The sequence below is a fragment of the Malaya genurostris genome, chromosome 3 (genome assembly GCF_030247185.1).
Source record: "Malaya genurostris strain Urasoe2022 chromosome 3, Malgen_1.1, whole genome shotgun sequence".
Classification (NCBI taxonomy): domain Eukaryota; kingdom Metazoa; phylum Arthropoda; class Insecta; order Diptera; family Culicidae; genus Malaya; species Malaya genurostris.
In genome coordinates, this window is record NC_080572.1 from 293201809 (window position 1) to 293221233 (window position 19425).

The 19425-nt window shown below is 36.8% G+C and overlaps 1 protein-coding gene across 4 annotated transcripts; it reads left to right on the top strand.

Annotated features, from left to right (window-relative positions):
* The first annotated feature begins 3096 nt into the window (after positions 1-3096).
* LOC131435425 (rab GTPase-activating protein 1-like) lies at positions 3097-17855 on the top strand. Of its 4 annotated transcripts, none has more exons than XM_058603296.1 (11): positions 3097-3202; positions 3255-3341; positions 3406-4113; positions 7400-7829; positions 7895-8094; positions 8201-8580; positions 8635-9588; positions 15524-16231; positions 16295-16537; positions 16602-16766; positions 16836-17855. In XM_058603296.1, exons 3-11 carry the CDS (start codon positions 3627-3629, stop codon positions 17040-17042), a joined length of 3774 nt encoding a protein of 1257 aa, XP_058459279.1. In that variant the 5' UTR covers positions 3097-3202; positions 3255-3341; positions 3406-3626; the 3' UTR covers positions 17043-17855. The 4 variants fall into 4 exon arrangements, with proteins under 4 accessions (XP_058459279.1, XP_058459277.1, XP_058459280.1 ...); XM_058603297.1 differs by having other exon boundaries at positions 3101-3193; XM_058603294.1 differs by having other exon boundaries at positions 3255-4113.
* The last annotated feature ends 1570 nt before the right edge of the window (positions 17856-19425 follow it).

Below are 19425 nucleotides of genomic sequence, written 5' to 3' on the forward strand. Positions count from 1 at the left end.
AATGTGAGAGCTGGATATATGATGTCTTTGAAATATGTCAACTCTACTAATGAGATGACTGTTGGTACAATAGCCCTATCAACTAAAAAATTTCTCTCGACTACACTCCACCGAATATCAATGAATTTGAAATTAAAATGCTAATGATACATTATTGATTAAGTTCGAGGTTATATAATCGTATAAGTGTCGTGACCGATAATTCATGTTTCTTTTCAATCCGCACATGTTTTCAAAAAGTGATCAATGATCAAGTTGAAATGTATTATTGTTGATAGTTTTGGATTCGATAATGTTGCCGTTTATGCGAAATAAGCGCTGAATACCGCTTTTGTGATCTAATCGAAACAATCTAAATGAATTTGTATATAAAATCAACCCAAATTCGTGTCAGAAATTATATAAATGAAAGAAATACCTTGTATGAGGATTGTTTGAATGGTAAGAGAAAGGCAAGAAAGGTTTTTCTTTACAATCAAACTAAAAGACTTCTGATCGATCTTATTCATTATCCTTGATTACTCACATGCAGTTTTCTTGCAGCATTTTTTGTTACATTCAGTATGCCTTTCTGTACGCCTTCTTACATCGCCACTAACATCGTTATTACATTTCAACAATTCTAACCTTCCTTCTGAAAAGGTACAAAACACTCTTCCTCAGCTCATAGATCATTACCATAAAATATTAAGACTATTCGTCGAAGTCAGGAAGTATGTGAGACATATTGACGATGGTTCAGTTTCTCTGCATACAGAAACTTCGTACTGAGTGCTATATAAAACTTAAATTAAAGAGTATATCACCCTGCTTCAATCGATCTAACGTCGCAAATACATGACACCTACTGTCTTGAAGCATGATTGTGATCTATCGAATGTCGTAGGAAAGCTGTGTTCCAGCCAGATCTGACAAAGTTCATTATGTTATGCTTTAAAACCTTCAAATAAACGACGTTTCGACTTTTCAAGTTGTAATTCCGTTTTAAATTCTCTATCTCGAACTCTGCAATCATTCGCCAATAAAGAAATTTGCTCTCGGGCGTCGTCTGTTTAACAGAACTCAGGGCATTCGATTGTAACTAGTAATGAGGAGTATTAATTAATTAAAATTCATCCAATGCAAGCCTGTGGCTATATGATACCATCTAGTTTGTCAGAACCCAAGTAACATTTTTAATATTATTAAATACTTGTAGCTGTCTTCAATGCTACATAATAAATCTTGCAATAAAACTTTAAACTCCACGAAAGCCTACTGAAAACCTCTATAAGAGCATGTTCCTGCAAAGTGGACCATTCTTCATAAGGTTTATAAATCAAAATGAAGAATCAGCATAAACCTGCTTTAAAACTCCAAATTCAAGAAAATTTTGAAACCAGCTTTACGATCAACATTAAATTTCTTTGCATGGAATGAATTCCGCTATGAATAAACTGTCGTTTTGATGATATTTTGCTTGACTATGTGTGTCATGTCTAGTTTGAATGCAATCAGTAAGAATATATTACATTTTAATTACGAATTTGAGACCTTTTCCGAACGTAAAAACTTCATGCGCTTTAATTTCTATCGTGAATGTAAGGATAAAAATAAGAATTATAACTAATCGCCTTGAAATAAATGCGGTTTTTGCGAAAGTCTCCATGATTTATGAAAATTATTTTTTGTGATTAATCGTCATTTTTGTATAAAACTATTCTGTGGCGATAAAACTTGTGCATACGATCTGAAAATGAATCATGAAAGTCCATCATATTTCCTCGTTTTTGCATTTCGAAGTTTATTTGATGTCAATAAATGCTACGGTATAGAACATCATAATGGCGGCCATGAAATTTCTTTTAATGCAAATTACACTTAACCTAAGAAGCAATAAATCAAATAGCCTACAACTAATGTGTCATAAATGTACTTTAGAACCCTCAAATTTACTCTGAGTGAAATTGTCATAGAATGAACACGCACACACACAAAACTAGATTTATGAAAGAATTTAACTGACAACAATGTTTTAAAGAAAATGTTTGAAAGCAATATTAAGAGTATTTGCATGGTTTTATTCTAGTGCAAATTGTTTTATTTTTATTTTATTTTTAGTGCAGGTTAGAGGGTTTTATAGAAGCTTTGAAAACTATGATATTACTGGTTAGAAGAGACACTTATTATAGTTGTCATAAAACAGGTAGTGATTGAAAAATCAATTACAAAACTCCTATAAATTATAATCAAAACCATATGGCATTCGAATTGTTACTTGGGAAGGCTGTTGTTGTTGTATTTTCTTGTTTTTTTCTAGAGGATCGTAGCCTCATATCCGCCAGTGTCTGTCAGAAGGTTATTTATTCCTTTTTCATTCGATCTAGACCATCCGCAAAGCAAAAATATGTCAATCGAAACACTGAGATTCAGTTCTATTTTGCGAGCACAAATTTGAAACCGACTTAAAACATGCTCGACAAATTTGTTTCCAATTATTCTGGGTCATCCCACATAAAAATGAACTATTTAAAACATTGCGTTGGTAACACCATGTTTCAGGTGTATTTTTGACGGTTTTAAATTATACAACTTGCCATTTTAAAACAAATATTCATCACTGAACAGATTTTCATCCCTGAAATACTTTTTCCCAGTGTATAAATCTTTTGACACAGTTGATTTCTCTTTGTTTTGATTTCAGTACAGCTGACACATACACTTGTTATTGTTGTCTTACTCACGTTAACTTTGCAAACGCTGTTCTCTCCAGAGATGCCAGATCTGCAGATTTGTCTGTAAATCTGCAGATTTCGTACATAGTGCTGCAGACAGTTTTTGTTGTGCAGACTTTTGCAGACTTTTGAAAATCTAGTTTTCCCAGACTTTCGTAAAAATTTACAGACTTTCGAAATTGCCGCGACCTTTTTTTGCTCGGCAATTCAGTTTAGCGTAACATACTTTATAGAGAAATAAAGACATACTTGCTAACTGCAGATTTTTTTTCGGATATACAGACTTTTGAAACCTTGTCTGAAGATATTTGAAATTTTTACCTGGCATCTCTGGTTCTCTCTCATGCCATTTACAGCTGTCAAACGAATTTTCTCTTTACTCGAGAAAAAAAGTCAGCAGTGTTGTGCAGCAAAGAAAACATAGTAACATTGTTTTTACAAAAAAGTTGTGATTTTTCCCGAGAACAATATTTAAAACTGTCTGTATAGTGAGTTTACTGTACTATAATCCTATTTGAAATGAAATTTTGTTATTTACAGGCATTGAGAGGCGTTATTTTGTCGAGTGAAAAGTGTCGCAAATAATTTCACATCGATCGAACATCTATGAGTAAAAGTGGGGTGGTGGTCCGTTACAAACATACAGACCTCCAGGATCGATAATGTTTTGATTCGTTCTTTTCTTTGTCAGCAAAACAAATCATGCTTTTAGAAAATTGTTGTGCAAAGCGGTTTTGGCCAAGACTTCCATATCTGCAAATGTGAATGTGTTCGAAAAAGTTATTCCAATTTGGTGATCTGCACCTGCAGCAGTGCATCAATATCGATTAAAAGCATTTTTACGTAATTGACGTAAATCAAGCACACTGAGTATCGTATTGATATTGAAAATCGTTCTCTTGCTGCGACAAGATGGAGCATGGCCAAAACATAGACAACAGCGCAACAAAACCAACAAAATCGGAATCGATGCCATTTCAATTGGGCTCGGTACAGAAAACAGACGATAATCTCAGCATAAAGTCATCTGATTCGGTCACTACTAGTGGCGAATACGAAATGGTTCCGGACTCGACGTCTCTGGTGGATGTTACTGATGGTGCCTGTTCGACGTTACATTCGCCGACTGTAAACACAGCCAAAAATCAGCAAGAACCAAAACACGACTTGAAACAGACCGGCGAATTAAACCTAACGGATTGCTTCGAAGAAGACGAAGTGGTGGTGAATTTGATTGCTGCTACTCCTGCAAAGTTGGAACCCATTTCACCAATACTGAACATCGAAGGCAACGGGAATGTGCTAGATCTGGAGAAAAACATGGATGAGGTCATTCACGAGCTGGACGAGGAGCGAACGCTCAGTGCTAGCGATGGCGATCCAGGCAGTGCGAATAAGAGTAAGTCGCTTATGACTGCAAACCGAATGAAAATGCGTGTGCTTCAGTGCTTGTCGTGAGAGTCTTCGTTTGGTTTTTTTTTAGCTACGTTTTGGTCGAAATTTCATATTAGGCCATGATGAATGTGTTGATCGCATATTTTTTCTACCATTCTTTTTTCGTCTTTATTTTGCAATATATAAGCATATCAAACAATCACAAAAACAAATTGGGTTAAATAGTGTTTCAGAAAATTAAACGTTACGCTATAACCGCTGCTTCCGGTTGTATAGAAAACCAGTCTGGAAAATGTTTAATCATAGCACATCATATTTTACCTATAATTTTTTTTTTCAAGTAAGATGCATTAGGTTGTTATGTTCTGTATGATGATGATGGATTTTTAATAGTTTGTTTCAGAGTTAAAAAAGAATGAGTGGTCTACAAAAGTATGAGCCTCGTGCGCGCAAAGCAGGTAGAGGTAATCTGGAAAATGAATATGACTGAAACTAGATATGTTATCTTTTATTTTTGAGAGCTTTCTACGTGTCAAGTTCGAATCTTGACTTTGTAAGAGTTGAGTAATGATTTATTGATTATATTTCGGAATTTAATCGGGATCAGAAGTTGTTAATGGAATTGGGCTTTTGTAGCGATGAACTGGTCAGGCGGGAAGGGCCAGGTGAATTACTGTCTGATACTGACAAAGATATCGGATTCAATTCCTGATTCGTTCAAAGATCTTCCCGGGTAGAAAATTTTCTTGAATGACCCTGGATAGTAAACCGGAAATATTTGAATGTTTTCTTGTTCTCAGTTGTACTTTAGAAAGTAAATCTATATCTGCTGGATTAACCAGATTGTTTTTTATATTTAGTTAACTGTACTAAGTAAAAATTTAGCTTGAACTATTTTGCGTGGAAGGTTGAAATCAAATCCCGATGATACACGATTGAACGTTCTTTGCAAGTCTATAACGGCACCGTTTATTCCCTAGTTGGTGCGACGTAGAGGTAATCGGAAAAAGGCGTTGTTACGGAGAGCAAGGGGACGAACATTGATATTAACTTCACGGAGCAAAGCGGGACAGTCAATCCTATCATTCAAAATATCAGCTATCATCAAAGCACGCGACAGCTTTCGTAGTGTGTCAAGACCAATCAACAATCCGCGACTTTCATAGCTCGGCAGTTGATGTGGATTATTCCAAGGTAATCGTGCGAATCTACGTTGTATAGATTCTATTCTATGAGCTCCATTGAGGTAAAGAGGGTTCCAGACTACTGAGCAATATTCCAAAGTAGAACGAACGAGTGTACAGTATATAGTCATCAGGCAATAAATATCGTTGAAGTGCTTATCTATTCTAAATATGAATCCCAAACAGCGAGAAGCTTTCGCAACAATGTAGTTTGAACGATAACTGCTCATCGAGAAAGACACCAAGACCTTTGACGCATGTCGATCTACTAATCAGGAATCCTTCAAGATAATATTCGAATTTGAACGGTAACTTTTTCCTTGTGAACGTAATGATTGAGCACTTTACGGGATTCAATATCATATGATTGTTTTTGAACCAATTCGCAAAGATTTCCAATTGCCGTTGAAGGATTGCCGCATCTTCTGAGCTGCGGATGGTGTAATAGATCTTGAGGTCATCAGCGAAAGAAACTCGTGGTCCATCCAGACAAAGATTTACATCATTGCATACCTGTACAGTAGGAGAATCAAAGGGCCAAGATGACTCCCCTGTGGAATTCCAGACGTTGCAACAAATTCTTCGGAAACACAATCATCAATTTTGCTAGTAAGACATCGATTGATGAGATATGATTGTATCCATTGAATGACCTTTGCACCAAAGCCAAGTCGATTTAATTTTACAATTGTGATGTCATGATTGATTTTATCGAAAGCGAAGAGTTTTCGTCGCTTTTGATCCGCCGTTAGTTCGCCACGGGGTCGTCATTGGATGATTTTAGCACACGGGACATGGTCGAATTGCAGATAATGTTTCACCTGTGGGATTGGTCTGCATTTTCTTCAACCGCACGCAAAATTTTATCCATTTCTACCCACCCAATAAAAAGTTATGCATAAAGAAAGTGTTGCATTTTTTGAGACGTGTGGCTAGTTGATCGTCATATGTTACTAGCGATTTACGCCAAAACCTTGTGTTTTGACAGAAAGTGCAATATGAAGTAATAGTCCTTTTTAAGCGTATGCGTAACAAAGGTAAGCCATTGAGGATACCTGAGGATCTTGCACGCTTCCTTTTCAATGGAGAGAACCTATCCGTACAGGAACATGGTTTTTTGAATATATTCTTCAACAATGGCTAAAGGAAGATCATGTACCATGTACCCGAACTTTCACTTTCATATAAATTGAAATAGTGTACTTGACGTTCCCGTTCGCTACGGCTACGGAAATTGGACAAAAAAAATAAGATGCAATCAAGGACAGTGGTAATTTTTTTTACAGCGGCGTCAACCAACAATCAGTACTTATCAGACAGAGCTTAACAACAATAAATTACTTACCTACGAAATTAATGCAATCTTTGAATCAACATTATTCCGCGAATGAAAATTTAGTGAAAATACAAACCTAATTAAATAAATATAATCCAGGTATCGAAATATTGCTTGTGTTCGCTGCTTGAATGATCGCCTCTCGCACTACTATTGCTAGTATTTAGACTGGTTTCAAGTGCTGCTGTTAGAACTGGCGATATTGCACTTCTGAAACTTGCAGAAGCGTTTGCTCGTGAAATAAGTTTGAACCTAGATGCAGTTGAGGTTTTTCAGCCGTAGGGATTTCTTTTCACTGATTTTCAAAACCGATCACAGACTGCCAATGATCCCCTAAATGTCTTCTAATTGCTAGGGAGAACATAACGAAAATGTTTCTACGACAGAGCGTTTGTGCAACTTGACCTTTCTGTTTCAACAGACTTCGCTGCCGATTCTTAGAGTTAGTACTACGATCATACTGACACTAAGAATCCTTCCAGATCATGGCAAGACCCTTTTTTTGCTCACCAAACAGATTTTACACAAACCGATTTTGGGTTCGTAAACAGATATTTGAAAAAAAGTAGCATGCTTGACTGGGATAGGTTCGGCATCAAACAAAATGACTTCAATTTACTTCTGTAATTTGAATATGTTTATTTGTCACAAGCTTGAGCATTGTGCACACTAGGTCTATCCTAAATGAACAATTTCTAGTTTTATTTACGAAAATCAACCAGACCTCGAATACTAATTTTCCACCCGTTGTTCTCATTCTAACCTCATAGCTCCTGTCAAATGCTTCAACAGCGCAGGAAATCCAAAAGGTACGGTATCCCAGATTTGTCTCCGAGAGCTAAAATTACGACCTCCGACGGGCACCAGCGGTAAAGCTCCCAATCTGCAGTCGCCGGAAAATCGTGTCGGACAATCAGTGTTCTACGACTGTCTCGATTCCAGTCCTATGACAGAAAAGAAAGACATCATGAAACCGGACCACTATCCGGTCGAAACAGATGACGAAGAGTTGTCCGACATCGACCAGGAGTGTACTATTTTCAGTGGTGTTTCTTACTTGGGAGCGACGGGGATTAAAGTTCCAAAGTCAGAGAAGGAGATCCTCCAGAAAGTTGCCGAAATGCAGGCAACATCGAGTGTCACTCCCCTGGGAATGAAAATTTCCGTTAGCATTCCGACGCGTTCGGAAGGATTGGTTGTGTAAGTTTTCTTTCGATGTAAATTGAGAATTGGTTGACTTTATATTCATATTAATCCGTTTCAAGCCTATATGATGGAGAAACTAATGCGGTCGTTGCCACCTACGAAGTTCAACGGATTCTGTTTTTTGCACGTGGTCCAGCAGGCACACCAACAGAGGCCTGCTTCGCATTCACCTGGTCTCACGGAGAATCCCAGGAAACTGCCAGTCATCAGTGCCATGTCTTCAGATGTAACATCCCAGAAGCAGTGTCCCAAGTTAGTGGTGAGTTCAAATTCTAATGACAACACAATGGTTTGTGTCACTTAAGACAAGATGCTCAAATTGTAAATTCCTATCCCAATTAATCGATTGCTATTTTTTCCAACAGCTTGCTTCGCTAAGGCCTTCCAACGAGCGCTTCCTCCGAGTATTCCGGCGAGTATGACAACTTCCCTGGCCGACAGTAGCCTGAATGTGATGGTGGCATCAATCACCTCCGATAGCGCAGGCAATCCGATCCAATCGGCAATGTACGAGTTCAATGTTTCGTTGGAGATCAAAGAAAAGGAAAAATCGGGCTACACAACCGTGCCGAGGGACGCGAAATCCAGCTTTCGTCTCCGGTGCAACACGGACAAGGAAGTGTGCATCGTGGTGAAGCAGATCCCGTCGGAGCATTACCCTCCACTGTTGATAGAGCGGTGTTTTGGAGTGCTTCTCAGTCCAGGAAAAATTGTCCGACAGGCCGATATGCAGTTGTTGGATATGGTATGTGTAATTAACTAGTCAAACTGCATACTTATAAGTGATTTCTTTCCTCAGGTCAACATGGGATACGTCAAACCGGAAGCGCCATCAGCTCCGACGAATCCAATGACCACCTCGATGGCTTCACTGTCGGCGGCTTCGACATTTTCACAGTTGCCCTATCAAATTCGAGCCGAATGGAAAGCAAATGACAAAGCATTTGAGCAGCTGAATACCGAAACCCAGAAGAAATGTTTAACCGTTGCGGTCGATCTAGTCATCAAGGGTATTCAGGAACCGGTTCGGTTCGTGATTGAAACATCCGTCATGATTCTATCGCAGAGTGAGCTGCGAATTATGCAAAATCTATTTACAAACAAACGACTGCTGGTGATGCAGTACTACCTTACGCTGAGGGAAAGTGGTGAGGGTAGTTGGGAGGTAGAATCAATCGATCACTCGGATGAAATTGTTGAACAAATCGCTCCGGGATCGTTATCGTTGAATCTCAACTTCAAAACGTGGACGTTCAAAACATCCGCCAGTGTGCAGTCGATGGAGTTTGACGACTCCAGTCCAGATTACAGCTCCGATGGTGACGAACCATTACTCAGTGGTACTGGTGAAGTATCGAAGGAATGTTCCAGTGCATTGCTGGATGACTGGAATGAGATACTAGTCGAATGGGATCGTGACAACTTGGACAAACGTCCCCGAAATCTTGCAAGTCTGGTTCGCTGCGGTATACCGGATATTTTACGAGGAACTATTTGGCAAAAATTGGCAAATGTTGAGAACAAAACAGAGATGACGGACTCGTATCGGGTTTTGATCACCAAAGAGACCAGTTGTGAGAATGTGATTCAACGGGATATCAACAGGACATTCCCCGCACACAAATTTTTCAAGGAAAGCGGAGGTATGGGCCAAGACAGTCTGTACAAGGTGTCCAAGGCGTACGCGGTGTATGACACCGAGGTCGGCTACTGCCAAGGATTGAGCTTCATTGCTGCCAGTTTGCTGCTTCATGTGAGTATGACAGATGTAGTTATATGCTATAAATGTTGAACTTTTCTTGTGTGATTGTATGAATAAGTCTACCAAACCAATTTAACATATTTGAATTAAATCAATAAGTTCTTAGTACAAAAGTGACACATAAACTATCTCCGGTGAATGATCAAAAAGTTGAATCCGGGCTAAACTAAACAACTAACTAACTAACTGACGCACAAACAATTAGATCGTATTATTGGCTTTTTATCACTATCCATCTAGAAACATGTTGAAATTGATAGATGGATGAAATATTTAGAAAAAAAAAATGCACAAAAGTGTCACTTCATCGAACAAATTACCTTTCTCATCACATCTGTTTAATGAACGGATTTATCCAGCAGTATGTTCGTTGTCTTACACTGTCTTTCGGAAATAGAAAACTATAGTATTGGAAACAGAAAAATTCCAAAACAAATTTTTTTTTCAAATTTTTGCTTCACTAATTTCTGATGAATTTTATAATAAAGACTACTGTATTCTGCACAAGCATTACGCAGGCAAATTGTGCTGCACTTTTTCTTTGATCGAAACAGAAATAAAATATCTACAAAATTGCGAATAATTAAAGGTGTTTTTTCAGAGCTTGCTAATTTAAAATTTAAATAAAGCCCATGCCAAATTATGAAATGGTCCTTGGATAATTCCTTGGTATTTAACATTTAAATGGGAACATTTAGGGGTTTTGTTAGTTTGTGCAAAAAGCACATATTTTGTTTCTATTTCTTCGCATTTCGCCTTCGGCTCGTCAGTGCTCAGAGCAGGTTAAACTGTGCTGCCATCTTGCGCTTAGCAGCTCTAGCAGTTGGATAAATCCGCACTACTATTTTCCATTCTGAAGGTCCAATTCTCGACCCCTTTGTCAAACATTTGAGAGCGTATTTCAGCAATGACGCGTTGAATATTGGTTTCCAAAACATCAATCGTTGCTGGTTTATTCACATAATCCAATGACAAAAGTCGTATCTCCACAAAAAATATTCGAGTTGCGTCAAATCACACCATCACGGAGGCCAATTCACCGGTCCATTTCTAGAAAAAATGCTATGTTCTTTCAATAAGTCGATTGTTTCGGCCGCAGTATGACAAGTGGCACCATCCTGTAGAAACCAAATCTCGTCCAAATCCATATCTTGAAGATTTATCAAGAAAAAATCATTGATCATGGTTCTACATCGATTTCCATTAACGGTAACGCGTCGTCTTCACCCCCCTGCTATGGAAGCTGGTTCCTGAAACCGACGCATTTTGTTTTGGTGGCGTTGTTGTCAACAATATTTTAAGCGTTCATACCATACAATCGAACCACACTGGTGTCAAAAGTTAATTTCTTCAAACCCAATATAAATATAACTCTTGTCTAGTATTCTCTGCAAAACAAGTAATTTGACCTCTTTTTGAATAAGAAAAAAGTGGTTTGTTATAGTTTGATTATATTCCATCGAAATCATTTCCTTATGTTGGTGCAACCGCATGAAGAAAGATGTGAACACTGCTTAAACACAGCATTTGACAGCGAACTAGAACCAAAAATTTCGGCTTCAAGCCAATTGTATGCAGATGACAATCGCACCACCGGGGTGGTCGTCTTACCTCATTTCAAAAAAAGGACCGTATTATGTCCTTAATTACATACTGCTTGATTGTTCCTTAATTTTTCGAGACTTTCGCTACTGTTGAAATGAACGATTTTGCTTATTTGAAGATTAATCGATAAAAGATTTCAGTTTTTCGTCAGATCATATTATTTATGCTGTTTATTTTCTGTCCATGATTGTGTCAATAAACACACTAAATTCATATTATGTAATACATAGGTAACTATTTCACTCAGCTAGAACACATCTACATTGAAAGATACTCATTTTCAGAATGCAGACACTAGAGACCGATGATTCCAGCAGCATATGAACCACATTCTTCTCATTCTTGTCGATGACTTCGCATCCAAAATTACCTAAATTTGGTAATTAAGTTTTTATGCGGGTCTCAGACGAACCATTATATGCACTGAATAATTCACGAAATGCTCTATAAACAATATCAATTGAACACTGATTTTGAAAAAAATGTTCCACGATTTGGAAACTTTGTTCTGGACTTAACTCATCCATGATAATTTGCCAAACAATACTGAGCTTTCAGACAATAGAGTAATTTAAAAAAAATTTTAAAAAAACAAACCTCACAAAAAACACCCTTTCTTATGTTTTCATCGTTTTTGTCAGTTTCGAATAAAGAGGATCATTTTCTATTCAGCTTTGGTCTCTTTTTTCGTCAATTTATATCTTATTTGATTAGAGATTGTCCTTCAGATTACACCGTGAAATATTGCTTTCGAGAGTTTCATGGAAGTCGAAACTCCACAGTCGATAAAGTCCGATTCTTGAAACGAAAATTTTTTTCTGTGTTTGACCATACTGATGCGCAATCGGATAGACTTTTAGCACGATTAATATCTGTTGATGAAACGTCGAAAAATTGTATGGACGTAAAGACGTTTACCTTTTTTCTAAAACCTTTTAGTCAACCCAAAGTAGTTCCAATCAACTATTCTTAGCTCAGTTCACCGTTAGATTTCCCTAATTAATCTAAAAAGAGCTTTGCACAGCCTTTTCGACTCGTTTGGTGCGAATTTTGCACTGTGCACAGCTAATCAAATTATGCTAAGTTTGCATAATGTTCTCCATCGTTGTACATTTTTCGTTATATTTGACTTCAATGGAAACGACCAGCAGCAAGATGACGCAATCGATCTTCTTTGAAGGAAAACTGGCTCTGCCAACGTCCCGCAATTGATGCACTTGCTTCAATTCTTGCTCAGTCAACTGCAAGCTGCAACTGCAAATATATCAAGTGTTAACCTTTTATACCTATCCAGGTACGGTTCTTCTTTGATACCCGTTGATACCAAACATTTCAATCACGACTGATTTTTAAAAAGGGCGTATGTATTTTTGCATTTCACCAAAATTGGTTTTTTCAAATCGTTGTAACTCGGAAACCGTTTATTGTACAAAAATTGCGTTCAGGAAGAAGTTGTAGGGAATCGATTGTGCACTATAAAAAAATATGCACTGAAAAAAATTTTTGATTTTTTTCTCAATAATTACAAAATAATCCGAAAATGTTAAATAAAAAAAAGCATGGTTTTAATTTTTTTTGATAATTTTTATTTTAAAGCTGTTATTATAACTGGCTTTCCCATCCGTGCTTTTTGAAAAATGAAGAAGTTACAGCTAAAACAGTTTACGGGTCTCGTTGTAATTCGGAAACCGTTCATCGTACAAAAATGGCGTCCAGGAAGAAGTTGTAGGGAATCAATAGAGCACTCTAAATAAAATATACACCGGAAAATTTTTTTGATTTTTTTCAATAATTTCAAAATGAACCAAAAAAATAAAATTAAAAAAATCAGGGTTTCGATTTTTGCCGTTCTCTATAGAAAGGTATGAGACTGTTATGAAAGAAGAGAAAGGCATTATCACACCACTAGGTGGATTAAGAAGGGTTTTTTTATAATTTTTATTTTAAAGCTCTTATTAAAACCTACAGATTGATGGCTATCCCATCCGTGCCTTTTGAAAAATGAAGAAGTTACAGCTAAAACAATTTACAGATATATTCGAAATTTCAAGTTCTCGTTGAAAGATAATCATTTAAACAGTGAAATATTATTTTACAGGTTAAAGGTAATAAATTTGTTCGTGATATCCTTTCTTCTAAAAGTAGCTGTTCTTGAGATACTTGGATATTTAATTATAACACCATTTTTTATATTTCCATGAATTGTTTATTTGCTTGCTATATCTACAATTATTACATGTACATGACTAATTCTTAATTATTTTTTTCAGTGTATATTTTTTAGAGTGCCCAATCGATTCCCTACAACTTCTTCCTGAACACCATTTTTGTACAATTAACGGTTTCCGAGTTACAACGATTTTAAAAAGGCAATTTTGGTGAAATGCAAAAATACATACGCCCTTTTTAAAAAACAGTCGTAAGTCGGATTGACCTCTCCATCGGTTCAAAACTTATGGTTTGCCATACTGAAGCCATGTGCAAAGTTTCATCCAAATCGGAGAAGGTCGAGTCTGATGATCTGCTAAGCATTTCTGGAATTGCTCTCCATAGTAAAGTAAATCGTATTCACGACAAAACATCATTAAAATACAACATAGTTACCGTTGTTTTTCAGAGATTTACATAGAAGACCCGTACAGTTCTTTAGAAATGTATTAAAAGTTCTAAAAATAACCGTTTTATAGAATTCAGAAACTGGACCTGAGTTCAAGAACTAAACAGACTCGAAATTCAATTGCAATGTAGTGCTAGAATTCCGAAACTGAATTTAGACTCTGAATTCTGGAGCTAAATTCTGAAACAGAAATTTGAAACTAAATTCTAAACCTTAAATTAAGTTCAGAATTCAGAACTTGTACCACGCAAAAGGTCTTCTTCCATCGCTGGCGACTACTCCTCTCGACATCCGAATAGGGATGTATCAATATCGATCGATTAATCGAGTAATCGATTAATAACTCACATAATCGATTAAAACTTCCTCGAATAGTTTGAAAATTATACTCGATCATTGAATAATTGAGTAATTCGAAAAATGCGACATCCCTATATACGAAGTCCAAATGAGAGCACTACTAGAGATGTCGTAATATCGATCGTTTAATTGAGTAATCGATTAATAATCCATATAATCGAGTAATATTTAATCGATTAGTTTTAAGCGAATATTCGATTGTTGAACTAATAGAATAATTTGAAAATAGTAGTAATCGAATAATTAATCGAGTAATGAATTAATAACCCAGATAATCGATTAAATCGATCCTCATTGTTTCCAAAAGTTTTAGAAAACTGTATTATTTAAGGTTATCTCACACTGTTGAAAATTTAATTACAAATTCCTGTTATTATTTTTGATAGCTGGTAGAAAAAATATGTTGTAGGGTTAAGGTTCTACTTACAATCTCAGGAAAACAACCATTGTTGAGAAACGCTAAACCAGTTCCCTTCGTTACTGCTTGCTGAATCTTCAAAAAAATCTTCAGAAAAATGTTCGAACAAACTGATATTTCTATTTTGATTTTCCGCTCAACGACTGCGGTCGTTTTTCTAAGGTTGTAAATTGCCCCTTAAGTACAAAAAGAAATTTTTACGATTGAGTTCTACCCATTCTTGTACATGGTAAATTTTGAAAAGGCGTAAAGTAAGTCATATTGACGGCAAAAAATAATGTATTATCGAAGAAATTTGTTCCGTGCAATTACGAACATCTTTTTATCTTGAAATGTTGCCATAAATTCTCATTTATTCAAGACACAAGCCGAAATGGTATACAATATATGGGTTGGAAACAAAATATGGCTTTTTCGAAAAGTGGTTCAAATGTTTACATGTTCGAGCTTTGTCTCAATAATGTATTTTTCGCAAATCTTTCCTTTCGATATTTGAATCATTTGCCTTTCCCGAATCCGCTTTCCGATGGGCAAGGTGATGATGATTTCACGTCATAACAAAAAAAAACATTAAAAAAATCTGACTTGGTAGACTGAATTTCGATTTTTTTTTTCTTATAAATAAAAATATGATACTACGTGGACTAAACAAATCCTCATTTACCCACCCCCACAAGTATTTTATAGTTTTGAACGTTTATACTCTAGCCAACCGGCTGCCGAGAGTAAAATATTAATTTGAGGCCCATTCGTGCTTAATATGTATGCATACAATCCTGAGAAAATTTCCATTGTATAAAATCTCTCAGTCTAGTCAATCTCTCAATGTATGCTAACTAATTGATTTCGAAGAAGTAGCTCTCGTTACTGTAAATCATCCCGAACTTAACGTTTAAATCTAATCAATTCCAATTTTTATTATTTAGATGCCAGAGGAGGAAGCTTTCAGCGTGCTGGTTGCTCTCATGTACAACTACGGACTGCGCGATATGTACAAACTAGGCTTCGAATCGCTCTACCTACGATTGTATCAACTGAATCGTCTCATGAAAGACCAGCTACCGGATCTGTACGAGCACTTTTACAACACCGGAATCGAGTCACACATGTTCGCCAGCCAGTGGTTCCTGACGCTGTTCACCGCCCGCTTTCCGCTGTACTTTGTGTTCTACATTTTAGACGTGTTTCTTCTGGACGGAATTACGGTACTGTTTCAGGTTGCTCTCACACTGCTGTCGGTTTGCAAAAAAGATCTGCTTGAGTTGGATTTCGAGGGAATTTTGAAATATTTTCGCGTTACACTTCCTAAGAAGTGTAGAAGCGAGAATCAGGCCAAGAGGCTGATGAAATTGTCGTTTGAGTGCAAGGTGAAGAAATTGAAAAAATTCGAATTGGAGTACTTGGCGAAGAAGGAAGAAAGTGAACGCAAAGAGCGAGAAATGAAACAGTATGAGCTGAAATTCAATGAGGAGAGGACAAAAATGAAACAGGAAATTGTCGCATTAAACGTAAAACTTGAAACCATGGTTAGAGACGAAAAAAAGAACACTGGAATCATTGTTGACTATAAACAGATTATACAAAGACAGGAGCAGGAAAACAACAAACTTCATCAGATGCTAGAAGATTTGACGGTAAGATTCAGAACTGATATGGATTTAATTTAGGCTTTTCCACAAAATTCTTTCAAATTGTAGAAAACGGTATCTCTCTGTTCGAAATGTTCATCCAGCATACCCAAATCGTCTCCATTGCATAAGAGTTATGGAAAAAATCTACAAAATTCGAATAGTGAGAATAATAATGATCAAAATATTCACCAGGAGAATAATCTCGGACCGCTTGATCCTCTGTTGATCGCCACTCAACGGATAAGAGAACTAGAGTTGGAACTGGCTCAAACCAAATTAGCACAGGTTGAAGCGGAATGCAAGGTTCAGGTAAGCACACTTCTTCGAATAGTTGCACAAACAACCTTCTGATGATATCATTGTTGTATTACAGGATCTTCACCATCAACTCAACTCTACTCTGACAGATATGCAAACGCATCGCAACAGCTGGCAGCCGTGGTTCTCTAAAACTCTCAATTCCATTCAAGAGAAAGTTGTAACAAGACGTGATGTAAATGCACCAACACCGACGTTCCAATCATATACCGATTCGAGTGTTAGTATCCATTGAATATTCAATCTTCAACACAGTATCTAACAATTCAGCATGTCCCTCTTTAAATAGGTAAAGTTGCGTGATCACCACTCTCAGTCTTTCCCTGCGCAAGTTCAGTTGCGAAATAAGCTGCACCAACGTCACAGTTTGACCCAGGTGCCATTTGAAGCCGCTGGTGGAGTTGGTGTAGCAACAAGACACGTTAGCGTCGGTGAACCCCCAAACGAAAACGTTCTGTTCCGGGACTCTGCGCAAAGATGCAACAGTCTAAAATAAATCCAGCCAGCAGTTAAACTGCAATTCCCAATCCCAATAGGAGAAACACTTAACAAGAGTACTATTAATGATACTATACTCACACACACATACACACAGCAGTAATAGCCATGTTCTTTATTTAGTTCGTTTTACAAAAATGGTGCGATTATTGCTGACTTCATTGTTTATCGCTCGAGTGTCGTTACATTTCGTTGGATAAGAGCATCAAGCGAGCTCGTTGTGATTTCAAATTTACTCTTTCTCTCTCTCTATAAAAACAATGTCAGTAGAATTCAATTCAAATTCAGTTTATTGAATGTTTTATAAAAGCTTTAGCTTTGTTTTTTTTTTTGACACATGTCCTATAGCTCTCATATCTCACTGTCGTATAACCAAGCTTGTATTGCTCTGTTAATATTTAAACGACTTTTGTAAATTCTATTAACTTAGTTTTTGTTTTGTCTCTAAAATGAGTAACGATTATACATAGCAAGATTAAATGCTGGTCAACGAATAGACGAACACTTTCAGGAATATTGCATTTCTTTCGAATTAAAACCACTAATAAAATTAGACTAGATTGCTGAACGCGTACCGCATACCCATTTATTTATTGGTCTCAGTTCTGCTCTACATCGATTGGCTCTGATTGCCGAGCAGACAAGTAGTAGAAGCTATATTGGCGCAAAATTCAGAGAATCACCTTTCGTTGTATACCAAGATATCAGAAATCCTTACACGAATTATGGAAACAAAAAAAAATTACACTGTAATTGTCTTCGTTTGATATATAGCATGCATAGCATCAATAAAAATACAAGCGATATATAACGTTTTGGTTTTACTCAATTCAAGTCGAAATATTTTGAAAGAAACTTGCCTAGTAGCAAAACACGTATCGTACTTTCGGATTCGACTCTCGACCGATTTTTTTTTTCTCTGAAATTTAACTATATTTTCGCTAGATCAATTTAACAGTCAACTTCACAATACAGATATCTTCGCAGTTATTCTTCTTAGATTTTCTTTCTCTTGTAGAATTTGTCGCAGTGCAAATTCATACGGTTTGTCAAGCCGAGTTGTTGAGTGATTTTCAATTGGATTCCAAATAAGATGAAACAATCGATTTCAGGCAGAATCAGTAGGTACATTAGGAACTCACAATGAATTCCGACTCCAATTCCGGACAACTTAACTGAACAGCGGTGTTTTCAAACACAGCGCTCCCACGAAGCTCTGGCGAGTTCCACTACTGAACACTGAAAACGCAAATCGCCGTTAAAAACTGTTCTACCAAAGTTCCTTTGAACAATTCTGGTGCCCGCTTCATTTCAAAAGTGTGAAGTCTTCGGTGATGCTCTCCCATATTGCTTCAACAGCCGTTGCACAGAAAATAATAGGAATAATTTGTAACTTCATCTTTTCTACCGATACAATTATATAGCAGAAGATATTTTGTTCTCTTGCTCAGAATGCGTTCTGATTGGTTGGTGTTTATAAGGGTCAAATCAGACAGGTATTTTTTATATTGTACTAAGGAAACACTTCAATGTTGTTGCAATACATGATTAAGTTGAAATACATGATTATACATGCAATACATGATTAAGTTGATTCTACAGATCACTTAGCTATGAGCTTTCCAAATTATGACTGAAAATATAACGCAAGAATGACATGTCGCTAACAACATAAAAACAGGGTACGAGAAATCGCTAATACCAAATATTTCTGAAAAAAAAAATTAAATAATCATGTTAAACAACTGAAAATTTTATCATAAATTGATGATCATATTTCCGATGACATATAGCAAAAAATTATGTTGATACGTTAGAAGCAACAAGCGATATTTACGATAAAAAAAACTTATCACTCTCCCCGAGGGTAAATTTTGAAATGGTGTTCCATAGTAAAGTAAGTCACGACAAGAATGAAATAGCTTAGAATCGGATCCTTGTTAATCAGATCGTTCGTAATGGTCACTTTATTCGGGTTTATTACTAAGACTGCATGCCAAATCGCAAAGTCGGGATGGACTCGAATTGATGGCGTGATCTCCCATCGGAGCTTAACATGTGACAACGACTTCTATATACAGGGCTATCTGAGTCGAGTCGAGTGAATCTCGTTATCTAGGCGCTGCCAAACTACGTCCTGCTGAATTTGCACGCTTTTTTATGCCGCGGGTCTTTAACTGCACCTATTATATACCGCTCTCTAGCAATTAGTCTCGTTATGCCTTTTGTGAGCAGGATTTAGAAAATGATTCTCGCGGAAGAGGCATTAAAATTCTTTCTGTATGACCTACGAATAAGTTGCATGGCTGAAGAGATCTTTCAATAAACGCCTAACGCTCTTTTGCTGAAATGTTAAAGAACGCTATGTTACCTGAACAGCC

What these genes read in the sequence shown, in the direction of transcription:
- LOC131435425 (XM_058603294.1), top strand. Translation starts at nt 3,627, where the DNA reads ATGGAGCATGGCCAAAACATAGACAACAGCGCAACAAAACCAACAAAA. An exon ending in ATATGCAGTTGTTGGATATG is followed by an intron (nt 8,581 to 8,634) that starts GTATGTGTAATT and finishes TTCTTTCCTCAG; the next exon opens with GTCAACATGGGATACGTCAA. An exon ending in AATCATATACCGATTCGAGT is followed by an intron (nt 16,767 to 16,835) that starts GTTAGTATCCAT and finishes CTCTTTAAATAG; the next exon opens with GTAAAGTTGCGTGATCACCA.